The following is a 12,414-nucleotide window of genomic DNA, read 5'->3' as shown; positions in this document are numbered from 1 at the left end:
TATCCAAACATAGACTGGGATAACAGCAGTGTAAAGGGCAGTGAGGGACAAGAATTCCTAGAGTGTGTTAATGAAAATTTTCTGCAACAGTATGATGCTAGTCAAACGAGAAAGGAGACCCTGCTAGACCTGGGTCTTGGGAATGAGGTCGGCCAAGTGGATCAAGTTAGTTAAACACGATTTGCCCTTGTTGTTCGAGATGATGGAAGCCATGGGTTTGGGAAGTGCTTCAGGAAAAGATCTGCTACTTGTTGCAGTGCATCATGTAGATAGAAGGCCACAGGAAGGGAAAAGTAATGGATGTTTGCTGGTGGATGGGTGCCGATTAAGTGGACTGCTTTGTCCCAGTAATATCAAGCGCCTTGAGTATTATTGTAGTTGCATCCATCCAGGCTTATGTGGCTGGTCCAGATGAGATTTTGATCAATATGTTGATTGAGAGTGATTTGGCAATGATAATGTCATTGAATGCTAAGGAGAGGTGCTTAGACTCTCTCTTGTTGGAGATGGTCATTGTCTGGCATTTCTGTGTCACAAATGTTACTTGCCATTTATCAGCCCAAACCTGGATGTTGTTCAGGTCTTCCTGCATGTAGGAATGGAATGCTTCATTATCTGAAGAGTAGCAAATGTAGCTGAACACTGTGCAATCATTAGCGAACAGCCCCACTTCTGACCTTATGATGTGGAGAAGATAATTGATGAAGCAGATGAAGTTAGCTGTCACCAGGACACCAGGATCCCCCTGATCCCTATCAGTTATACTCGGGCTCATTGGTGCCACACTCAGTCAAGTGCTTCCTTTATGTCAAGTGCAGTCACTCTCACCTCACCTTGGGAATTCAGTTTTTTTGTCCATATGTTTGGAATAAGGCTGCAATGACATCTGGAGGCAAGTGGACCTGGCAGAACCAAACTATGCATTGGTGAGGTTATTGGTGAGTAAGAATCACTTGACAGCACTATTGATGACTCCTTCCATAATTTTGACGATTGAGAATAGATGCTCATTTCTGAGGAAGGCTTGCTGACAAGGTCAGGAATGGAAGTGTGAGCTGATTTCCTCTCTAAGCCCTGGAACATTGAAGTCAATTACAGGATCCCAACAAGCACACTCGCTGTTGTCTGCAACTTAATGTCCTCCCTATTATTGTTCCAAGATATTTCAGTCCCCTAGGTTGTGACTGGTTTACCCATTTGTTGTAAAATAGAGAAGCTTTTGGAGCAGAATAAATAAACCTGCACAAGAAAATGTTTATGAGGTGAGGCCCTGCAGAGAAAATTGTTGAACAATGTCAGTACTGCTGGGAATGGAGGAACCTGGCTTATTCCAAGGAAAAACACCTACTAATGATTGTGACATGATTGATAAAGTGGGGTTTAGTTCTTATTGCACAGCTTATTGTACTAATTCTGTGCACTCTGCTATTCTTTACAGTAAAACCCTCAATAATTATGCTGCAGTTATTTGCCCTCCTGAATATCTTGCCAGAATTTTCATGGGGACAAAGTTTGCACAAGATGTTGCCTTGATTCACTACCCACAAATACCAATCTCATCCTATAAGACTGAATTCAACCTTAGCCTCAGAAAGATTTAATTCAATTTGTATTGCACTTTTTTCATTTATGTGCATAAGAATTGATTTGCCATTTTTGCAAGACCCAAGATTTGGAATCAATTCTCTGCTCATTTTCATGTGTGCCCCCTCATTATGGTTGATAAGAACATAAGAAACAGTAGCAGGAGTAGGCCATCCGGCCCCTCAAGCCTGCCCCGCCATTCAGTAAGATCATGGCTGATCTGCCCCAGACCACAACTCCTCTTTCATGCCAGCTACTCATAGCCCTCAACTCCCCAATATTTCAAAAATCTAGCTACCTCCTCTTTAAATACTTTCAGTGATAGAGGAGGTTTCTCTGTATCTGCTGTTTGTTAAGCCAATACTTGTTCACTGTGGCAGTTTTTCTGGGATGATACAATTAGCATCAAAGCTGCTGAACTGGGGAAGGGAAAATATTCAGCCAAGGTTTCTACTCCTGAATGCTATTCCTTGACTCGTGCAGACAACTACACCTGTATGAAAGTCAGGATTAGACCCCATCAAAGTTGCACATTCCGCCAACATTTATTGTTCAGAACACATATGATGAATGGTCACTTAGATGAGGAAATGGAGTTAGCAGGTACATGTGGACTGTAGCCCATCAAGAGTCAGGTCCTGGGGGACATCAGCAAATAGAAACATAGAAAATTCACAGTACAGAAGGAGGCCATTTGGCCCATTGTGGCTGTGCTGGCCAAAAAGAGCTATCCAGCCTAATCCGACTTTCTAACTCTTGGTCTGTAGCCTTGTAGGTTATGGCACTTCAATGCATATCCAAGGATTTTCTAAATGCAATGAGGGTTTCTGCCTCTACCACCCTTTCAGGAAATGAACTCCAGACCCCCAATACCCTCTGGATGAACAAATTTCTCCTCAATTCCCCTCTAATCCTCCTGCCAATTACTTTAAATCAGGGAGTGGAGCGGCTGGCGAGAGCAGCAAAGGGGGGAGCGGAGCTGGATGCATGGGTGAATACCCGGTAGCATTGCATTGCTGTACGCGTAAAGCGCACGCGCAGAGGCTGACCAGGCGCGTTGCCCGAAGATATACACGTCACGCGATGACGTCATTGGTGCATGCACTAACCAGTCCTGGCAAGTCGGAACGCAGCGCATGTGCAGAGAGCAGGAGCCCGTCTGCGCATGTGCACATCTGGGCGCAGCCTGATGACGTCAGTGACTTGCTGCGTTGTCAGGAATCACTTTGGCTATATAAATACAAATTAGAACATAATAGGCGCAGAAGTAGGCCACTCAACCCTCTGAGCCTGCTCCTCCATTTAACGAGATCATGGCTGATCTTCCACTTAAACACCATTTTCCTGCACGATCCAAGTATCCCTTGATGTTTTTAATATTTAGAAATCTATCAATCTCAGTCTTGAACATACTCATTGACTGAGCCTCCACAGCCCTCTGAGGCAGAGAATTCCAAAGATTCACCACCCTGAGAGAAGAAATTCCTCCTCATCTCAGTCCTAAATGGCCTGCCCCTTATTCTGAGATGTTGTCCCCTGGTTCTAGACTCCCCAACCAGGAGAAACATCCTTCCTGCATCTACCCTGTCGAGCCCTGTAAGAATTTTGTATGTTTGAATGAAATCATCTCTCATTCTTCTCAACCCCAGAGAATAAAGGCCCAGTCTATTTAATCTTTCCTCGTAGGACATCCCTCCATCCCAGGAATTAGTTGTTGTTGTACTGGATAATGCCGACTCAATGGATCCAGACCTCATGGCCCGCATCCTATCTTGCACTAAGACCTGCTCACCTGTTACCTTGTCCTCATCAAATTATACTGACTCCTATTCCTCCCAAGACATGAACTGCAAAATCCTCTTGTAATCCAACAGTTTAACAGCAGATCTGGGCTGGAAAATCAATGGTATTTCCAGGATTATCTGCCGGAAGTAACCTCACACATTGACTAGATCTACACCATTAGTTATTAACTATAACTGACCATGTTATTTAACTCCCTTACCCTATTTAATTCTTCCCAAACAGCTCACCAGATAATATCAACATTGAGGAAAAACATTCAAAAACAAAAATTAAATAAGGAATCAAGCAAAGGAGAAAACGCATGATTAACCCATTGCTGGTTTATTCTAACTGTTTGACTTTAAAAGAAGAGATACTGATTGAGAAACACAAAACACAAGTAATGATAGAACACTGGATCACCGTGGTTTCAACAATTGTATGATTCTGCATTTAGCTTCAGAAGCTTCCGTAACCATGGTTTCAGTAATTGTTTACATTAGTGATAACAGGAACTTTGAAAGTGAGAACCAATGCAAGCCAACTAAAATACTGGCATCACTACAGGCAAGAAAGACGACATTTTACCTGTGAACAGTGTAAAACATGAACTGAATATGTGTTGCAAAAGAAAATTTCTGCACACTTAAAACAGTAGTGAACTTGTGAAATGAATTGCCATGAAGTGCAGTGAGCATATTTAAGAGGAAAATGGAGTGGGCTCCTGCATGAGGAGTAGAGGGGTACAGGCATGAATCTTGGCAGACATGGCGAAAGAAATGTCTGTCTGGAACACAAGTCAAGACTTTACATACACAACCAATATTAACTGGGTGGGCTGAATAGCCTTTCATTTCTCATGCTCGTACGTCAACTTCTCAAAAGATCCTCTTTGCTTTATAGAGGTAGGTGACTGCACTGAATTCATTAAAATATCCACTTGCAACATCTATATGTCACCTGGAAGGGCCCACGGAGGTTGTTCTTCCATTTGTTAGTATACTTTTTTTGCCCTCTTCTTTTGAAGATTCACACTCTGTTCAGGCATTGTTCCTTTCACAGCTCTCCTGTCGCTTCAATTCATTGTTCTTCTAATGTGAGCGTTGGCAAGCTGTTCAATTCTGGAGGGCATTACAACAGAGCCCAATCCTTACATTTAAATAAGCATTTTCCAGTAGGTGTTACTGAACACCATGCAGGATCTGAAACCTTGTCTGACAATTGTCCCTGCAGTAAAGTGGGGGGGAGGGGGGGGGGGTGGCGGTGGGGGAACAAAGCAATTTTAAAACTACTTTAGTACAGAGATTGAACTAGACTTCACCCTTCTATCTGGCTCTTACTATACTAGGCATGCGTTCCCCCCCCAAAAGATGTTCAGGATTGCTGAGGATGGTGTCTTTGCCTGCTTTGCGACATTTTGAGTGACCCATGCATGTGTGACCATAGAGTATGAGCATGTAAGATCCATTTTGCTTGCATTTTTCTGGGAATTAGAAAGGAAAAAATATTGCGGGTCTATGGGGAAAGAGCAGGTGAGGGAGCAGGGCTCTTTCAAAGAGCCCCCACAGGCACAATGGGACATATGGTCTCCTTCTGCGTTGTAAAATTTTCTATGACTGGTGAGCACTGCACAACACCATTGCTACAATAGGCCCAACTTGACTGACCTGATGTAGACATTATTAAAGTTTTCGATAGGCCACATAGTATTTTATTAGTGACACCCTCCAGAAGGCTTCTTGAAGAATGATTAGAAGTTTTTCAATCACGGACCCTTCAAGGCAAACATTGATGCCCAATGCAGAACTTTAGAATGAACAGCACTCAACAAAGAATTAAAATGTCAAATTTGACCAATCTCTATGTGCCTTCACTACTGTAGAGGCTATTTAATGTAGTAAACTCTATGCTTGTAGTATCTTTATATATAACCATACTTTCTGGGCTATGACATCAACTTGCAACTTCTGAATAAGCCCAGGGATTTGTTTTTGTTTTTCACTTGCCTCTCCCTGTGCTATTTGAAGTCATTCTTTTTAAATTAATTTTCAGCACGTCTTCAGCAGCATCAAAGTCTAAGCATTACCGAAAAGGCCCAATTTTCAGATCTGTAGAATGCTGGATGGTTTAAACATTTCTGGTGAATCATCTGTGATATTGAAATATAATAGTTGAGCAAGACAGCAATAGCGGTAGGGCATTCTATGGTTAGAAGAACAGATAGGTGTTTTTGTGGTCGCAGACATGATTCCAGAATGGTATTTTGCTTCCCTGGAGCAAGGGTCATGGATATCACTGAGTGGCTACAGAATATTCTGGATGGCGAGGGTGCACATCTGGAGGTCGTGGTCCACATTGGTACCAACGCTATAGCAAGTAAAAGGGCTCGGGTTCTGCAGGCTGAATTTAGGGAGTTAGGAAAGAGATTAACAAGCAGGACCACAAGGGTAGTAATCTCCAGATTAATCCCAAGGCCACGGCTAGTGAGTATAGCAATAGGAAAATACACCAGATGAATGCGTGGCTGGAAAGATGGTGCAGGAGGCAGGGCTTCAGATTTCTGAGGCATTAAGACTGGTTCTGGGGAAGGTGGGACCTGTACAAGGTGGATGGTGTGCACCTGTACAGGACTGGGACATATATCCTTGCGAGTGCTGTTGGGGATGGTTTAAATTATATTGGCAGGAAGATGGGAACCTGAGCACAGTCTTGGACAGGGCAATCTCAGGTAGGGAACAGGACACAGAAAATTTGCAAGCGACTCTGAAAGGCAGAAGAAGCAAAGGTTAAAAAGTGTGCAACACAGGAATTTGGTAGTGTTAAAGTAGTGTTTAAATGCAAGGAGTATAGTAAATAAAGCCGATGAGTCAAGAGCACAGGTAGACACAAGGCAACACAATATCGTTGCTGTAACAGAAACTTGGCTTAAAGAGGGGCAAGAATGGCAGCTCAACATCCCTGGATATAGAGTGTTCAGGCGTGATGGAGAGGGTGATAAAAAAAAGGAGGGGGATGTAGCATTATTAGTTAAGGAATCAATAACAGCTTTGAGGAGGGAATGATATGCTAAATGAATCATCAAACGAGGCCATATGGGTGGAGCTCAGAAATAAAAAGGGGGCAGCTACAATACTGGGAGTGTACAACAGACCCCCAAATAGTGAGAGGGAGATTGAAGAACAAATATGTAGGCAGATTTCTGAGTGCAAAAACTTTAGGGCAGTAATAGTTGGGGATTTCAACAACCCCAATATCAACTGGGATACAAACAGTGTGAAGGGCTCAGAGGGGACAAAATTCTTCAACTGCGTTCAAGAGAACTTTTTTAGCCAGCACGTAACAAGCCCAATGAGGCGTGGGGGAGGGGGGGGGGGTGCAATTCTAGATTTAGTCTTCGCTAATGAAGCTGGGCAAGTGGATGAAGTAACAGTGGGTGACCATTTTGGAGATCGTGACATAATACAGTTAGTTTCAGCATAATCATTAAAAGGACAAAGATAAAACAGAAGCAAAGGTTCTAAATTGGGGGAAGGCAAATTTTACGAAACTGGGTGGTGACCTGGTGAAAGTGGACTGGATACAGCTACTTGAAGGAAAATCAGTGGCAAACCAGTGAGAAGCATTCGAGAGCGAGATACTACGAGCACAGTGTAGGCATGTGCCCACAAATATGATAAAGGGTGGTACTGCCAAATCTCGAGCCCCCTGGTTATCTAAAGGCTTACAGAGTAAGTGAAAGCAAAAAAAAAAAGCTTATGACAATCACAAATATCTTAATAATTTAGAAAGCCCAGCGGAGTATAGAAAGTGCAGGGGTGTAGTAAAAAAGGAAATTAGAAAAGGAAAGAGAGGATATGAAAAATTATTGGCAGGGTAAAATCAAGGAAAACCTGAGATGTTTTATCAGTACATTAAGAGCAAGAGGATAACCAAGGAAAGGGTAGGGCCTATCAGAGATGTACAGGGGAACTTATACATGGATGCAGAAGATGTGGGCAGGGTTTTTTGTCTCTGTCTTCACAAAGGAGAGGGTTGATGCAGACATTGCAGTTTAAGAGGAGGAGTGTGAAATATTAGATACGATAAGCATGAGAGAAAAGTGCTTGAGGGTCTGACATCCCTGAAATCCCAGGTTGTTAAAGGAAGCCAGGGAGGAAATAGCGGATGTGCTGAGGATCATCTTCAAATCCTCACTAGATTCAGGCAAGGTACCAGATGATTGTTTAAAAAAGGTGTGAGGGATAAGCCAGATAATTATAGGCCAGTCAGTTTGACCTCGGTGGTGGGTAAATTGTTAGAATCTATTCTGAGGGACAGTATATGGATTAGGCATGGATTAATCAGGGATAGTCAGCATGGATTTGTTAGGGGAAGGTCATTTCTTACTAACTTGATTGAGTTTTTTGAGAAAGTGACAAGGAGGATTGATGAGGGTAGTGCAATGGATAGTAAGGCTTTTGACAGTATCCCGCATAGCAGACTGGTCAGTAAAATGAAAGCCCATGGGATATAGGGGAAGGTGGCATGTTGGATCCAGAATTGGCTGAGTGACAGAAAACAAAGGGTAGTAGTCGACAGATGATTTTGTGAACAGAAAGCGGACCCCAGTGGTGTTCCACAGGGCTCAGTGTTAGGTCCCTCGCTGTTTGTGGTATATATTAATGATTTGAACTTAAATGTGGGTGGCATGCTTGGGAGATTTGCTGATGACACAAAAAATTGGCCGTGTAGTTAATAGTGAGGAGGAAAGCCGTGGACTCCAGAATTATATCAATGTTTTGGTTGAATGGGCGGAAAAGTGGCAAATGGAATTCAATCCGGAGAAGTGTGAGGTATTGCATTTAGGGAGGGCAAATAAAACAAGAAAATATACAATAAACGGGAGGATATTGAGAAGGATAGAAATGAGAGACCTTGGAGTGCATGTCCACAGTGCCCTGAAGGTGGCAGGACAGGTGGATAGAGTGGTGAAGAAGGCATAGGGATTGCTTTCCTTTATTGGCCGAGGTTTACATTACAAAAGCAAGGATATGATGCTGAAACTGTGTAGAGCGTTGGTTAGGCCACAGCTGGATTACTGTGTGCAATTCTGGTCACCACATTACAGAAAGGACAGAATTGCTCGGGAGAGAGATTTACAAGAATGTTGTCAGGGCTTGAAGCTGAGGAAAGATTGGATAGGCTAGGGTTGTTTGCCCTGGAACTGAGGAAGCTGAGGGGTGACTTATTTGAGGTGTACAAAATTATGAGGGGCCTAGATAGAGTGAGCAGGTAGGACCTGTTTCCCTCGTGGGGAGGTCAGTTACCAGGGGGCACAGATTTAAGGTGATTGATAGAAGGATTAGAGGGGACACCAGGGGAAACTTTTTTATCCAGAGGGTGGTGGGTGTCTAGAATTCACTGCCAGGATTGGTGGTGGAGGCAGAGACCCTCAATTCCTTTAAAAGGTACCTGGACAGGTACCTGAGGTTCTGTAACCTGCAGGGCTAAGGACAAGGTGCTGGAAGGTGGGATTAGTTTGGACGGATAGTTTATTCGGCCGACGCATACACAATGGGCTGAATGGCCTTCTTCTGTGCTGTACTTTTTCCAAGACTCTGCCAGCCATGGCTCAGTGGATAGTACTCTCACCTGAGTCAGATGGTTGTAGGTCAAGTCCCACTCTAGAGACTTGAGCACAACAATCTAGGCTAACACTCAGTGCAGTACTGAGGGAGTGCTGCACTGTTTGACGTGCCGTCTTTTGGATGAGATGATAATCGAGGCCCCATCGGCCCTTTTAGGTAGATGTAGAAGATACTTTTGAAGAACAGTGGTGGTTTTCCTGGTGTCCTAGCAATATTTATCCCTCAATCAACCTCACCAAAAGCAAGATTATTTGGTCATTGATCACATTGCTGATTGTGGGAGCTTGCTATGCACAAATTGGCTGCCACGTTTCCTACATTATAAGAGAAGCTCTCGATGCAGAAATCAACAAGTGTATGGGAAAGGCTTCCACTGCTATGTCCAGACTGGCCAAGAGAATGTGGGAAAATGGCGCACTGACACGGAACACAAAAGTCCGAGTGTATCAAGCCTATGTCCTCAGTACCTTGCTCTATGGCAGCGAGGCCTGGACAATGTATGTCAGCCAAGAGCGACGTCTCAATTCATTCCATCTTCGCTGCCTCCAGATAATCCTTGGCATCAGGTGGCAGGACCGTATCTCCAACACAGAAGTCCTCGAGGCGGCCAACATCCCCAGCATATACACCCTACTGAGCCAGCGGTGCTTGAGATGGCTTGGCCATGTGAGCCACATGGAAGATGGCAGGATCCCCAAGGACACATTGTACAGCGAGCTCAGTACTGGTATCAGACCCACCGGCCGTCCATGTCTCTGCTTTAAAGACGCCTGCAAACGCGACATGAAGTCCTGTGACATTGATCACATGTTGTGGGAGTCAGTTGCCAGTGATCGCCAGAGCTGGCGGGCTGCCATAAAGGCGGGGCTAAAGTGCGGCAAGTCGAAGAGACTCAGCAGTTGGCAGGAAAAAAAGACAGCAGCGCAAGGCGAGAGCGAACTGTGTAACAGCCCCGACAACCAATTTTATCTGCAGTGCCTGTGGAAGAGTGTGTCACTCTAGAATTGGTCTTTATAGCCACTCCAGGCACTGCTTCACGAAGCACCAACAACCTCCAGGCGCTTAGCCATTGTCTCTCGAGACAAGGAGGCCAAAGAAGAAGAGAAGCTACACTTCAAAAAGTACATTATGGCTGGAAAGCACTTCGGGACGTCCCGAGGTCGCGAGACGCAGGTCTTTCTTTACCTTGCCTTTAAAAGTTAATGTGTACGGAAGGAGGTCCCATCATGGGTTGAGGGGGGCGGGTCCCATCTCCTTTGATTGACAGCGGCTACGCAGGGTGCGTCTGACGTCACGCAGAGGCCGAAAAGGTTGTGTGGAATCGGGACGCCGCGCGCACACAAACAGGTAAAAAAAATTATACAAACAAGAAAGCAATCCAAATTAAGAAACGCTCCGTCAGTAGTAAAACACTAGGCAGCTCCGGTTTATACACAGTGGAAGGCGGCGGGGGGTTAAAACAAAATGGGGTCAAACTCGGTGAAAACGCGCAAGAAAAAAAACACAAGAGTTGGTGCGGCCTAGTAGGCCCAGGCCGGTTTGGATTTGTATCGATTGGGGCTACCTATCTCAGGGTGACTGTTGTTTGATATATAGCACCTCGAGGAGCAGGCGGCCCCAAATTCCGACTCGGTGTGGGTTTCGAAGCGCTGGGAAAAAAATGGGGTGGGTGGGTGGGTTGGGGTAGTGAAAATTTACGATGGTCGAAGCGTCCATTATCACGTGATTCATCGTGACCAGTCATGGAGCGAGGCTTGTGTCACGTGATGAACTCCCCACCAATACACCATTTCGACATGGCGGAGGTGGTGTAATTATTTTTTTGGGGGTGGGGGCGGGGGGAGTTGTAAGTCTGGTTATATCTCCGAAATCATTCACTTACCTCCTCCCCTCCACAGTGAAACGTCTTAAAAAATTACCCGAATGTCTTGAGCATTTTGATCACCGAGTTTACGACGCCACTTTTTTTAAAAAAATGAGACCTGGCTATGACTCACAAGGAGATGACAACCAATGGGGACGCGGGCTTTGCGTCACATGGCGGGTATCAACCAATGGGGACAGACGGTTGATGATCACGTGATCCAGCCTGGCCAATGGGAGCGTTCAAGATGGCGGGCCGTATATAAGGTGTCGTCGAGGGGGGGTGCCATTTGCGGAGCGGAGGCTTCGGTTCTGTGGAGTTGCTTCGTGTCGGATTTAAAGTGGGGGAAAAAATTCGAAACGGAAAACTGGGGCGGAGGGGGTGGGGGGGAAGGTTTTGACAGTGGCGGGGGTGAGTGTGTGTGTTGGGGAGTAGGAGAAGGGGGAAAGCACACACAAACTCTCTCTTCCCAAAGGCGCCGGGAGCCGGTTGCCGTTTTCGAGAGCGGGGTGGATTTGGAAGGGGCAGCATGGAGCGCGAGAGCGGTTCCTCGGCCCCGGCAGGCCCAACCACACGGTGAGTGCTGGCGGGGGCAAGGCCAAGCCGCGGGGGAGGGGTGAAGAGGGAGGGCGAGGTCGGGGTTTGGGGGGTGGTGGGAATCAGTTTTTATTGTTATCGGCGCTGAGCGGGAAACGGCTTCCTGACGCCATTTTGTGCGTCTGAGGCCCAGAACCGGGGCGGACTGGAGCTCGGCGCCACTTTATATTGAATAACAAGGGAACAAATGTCTGCTTACCCATTGCACGTAGCGCTTTAAAATGGTGTGCGGCCGGATTTGGCACTGTCGGTAGTTTCGAACGGACTCTGTCTGCTGAGCGCGGATCTCTCACTACCTCACCTCCCCATTTTTTTTCCCTAGGCCTTGTATTAATGCCTGGCATTTCTGTGCTGCGCTGTAATGGTTACAGTGCTGAAATGCCAGCAAAAAGCCAAATCTGTAGCGTTAGTTTTGCACTGAGTTGGAGATTACTGCCAAATTAAGAGATGGGTATGATTCTTTAAATCCCAGATGAAAGCTGGTGTAAAGATGTAAATGTACTCTTAAAAGTCGCTTTTTGAAAGTTTAGTTCGGATAAAATCAAAATTCACCGCTTAGACCACGTATGTCGCCAGAATGAATTATTTCAGTATTCAAACGTTTCGCCTTCATAGGCAATTGAGTTGCCTGAGGCTGTGAAGAAATTGCTGTGATTTGTTTACTCAAGATTATGGGTTCAGGTGCCGGCCATTTCGTCAAGTATAAGCGAATGTGTGCGGAAGTACGTAGTTTATGGACTTAATCTCATTTTTTAAAATGTTGGAGCAGTATGTTGGAACCTTATTTTTCTCGACCTAAAGCGAGATAGTTTTGCAGGTTGTCTCTGGCTTTGAATAGTCACAGCAGAACATGGCACAGTCAACAGGAGTGAGGCTGATGGTGCAATCATAAGAACAGGAGGAGGCTGTTTAGGCCCTCCCAGTCTATTTGACATTCTACTAAATCATGGCTGAACC

The 12,414-nt window shown here is 45.2% G+C and overlaps 2 protein-coding genes across 12 annotated transcripts in view; one reads left to right on the top strand and one right to left on the bottom strand.

Moving 5' to 3' along the window:
* Positions 1–10,969, bottom strand: part of LOC137355629 (volume-regulated anion channel subunit LRRC8C-like) — a 48,611-nt gene extending 37,642 nt beyond the window's left edge. For 5 of the 7 annotated variants that reach the window (XM_068020997.1, XM_068021002.1, XM_068020996.1 and 2 more), the window contains exon 1: positions 10,879–10,969. The gene's annotated coding sequence lies outside the window, so the exon portion shown is untranslated. Of the gene's footprint in view, positions 1–10,181; positions 10,635–10,878 lie in introns of those variants that run through there. The other 2 variants (XM_068021003.1, XM_068021001.1) reach the window with 2 other exon arrangements.
* Positions 10,273–12,414, top strand: part of brd4 (bromodomain containing 4) — a 218,749-nt gene continuing 216,607 nt past the window's right edge. For 3 of the 5 annotated variants that reach the window (XM_068020994.1, XM_068020987.1, XM_068020990.1), the window contains exon 1: positions 11,266–11,436. In XM_068020994.1, the coding sequence (XP_067877095.1) occupies positions 11,390–11,436 (47 nt within the window). In that variant the 5' untranslated portion in view covers positions 11,266–11,389. Of the gene's footprint in view, positions 10,344–11,265; positions 11,437–12,414 lie in introns of those variants that run through there. The other 2 variants (XM_068020991.1, XM_068020993.1) reach the window with 2 other exon arrangements.

This window comes from Heterodontus francisci, chromosome 43, assembly GCF_036365525.1.
Source record: "Heterodontus francisci isolate sHetFra1 chromosome 43, sHetFra1.hap1, whole genome shotgun sequence".
Taxonomy (NCBI): Eukaryota; Metazoa; Chordata; class Chondrichthyes; order Heterodontiformes; family Heterodontidae; genus Heterodontus; species Heterodontus francisci.
Note: the sequence above shows the minus strand (reverse complement) of the source record. Positions and strands in the feature narration are given on the sequence as shown.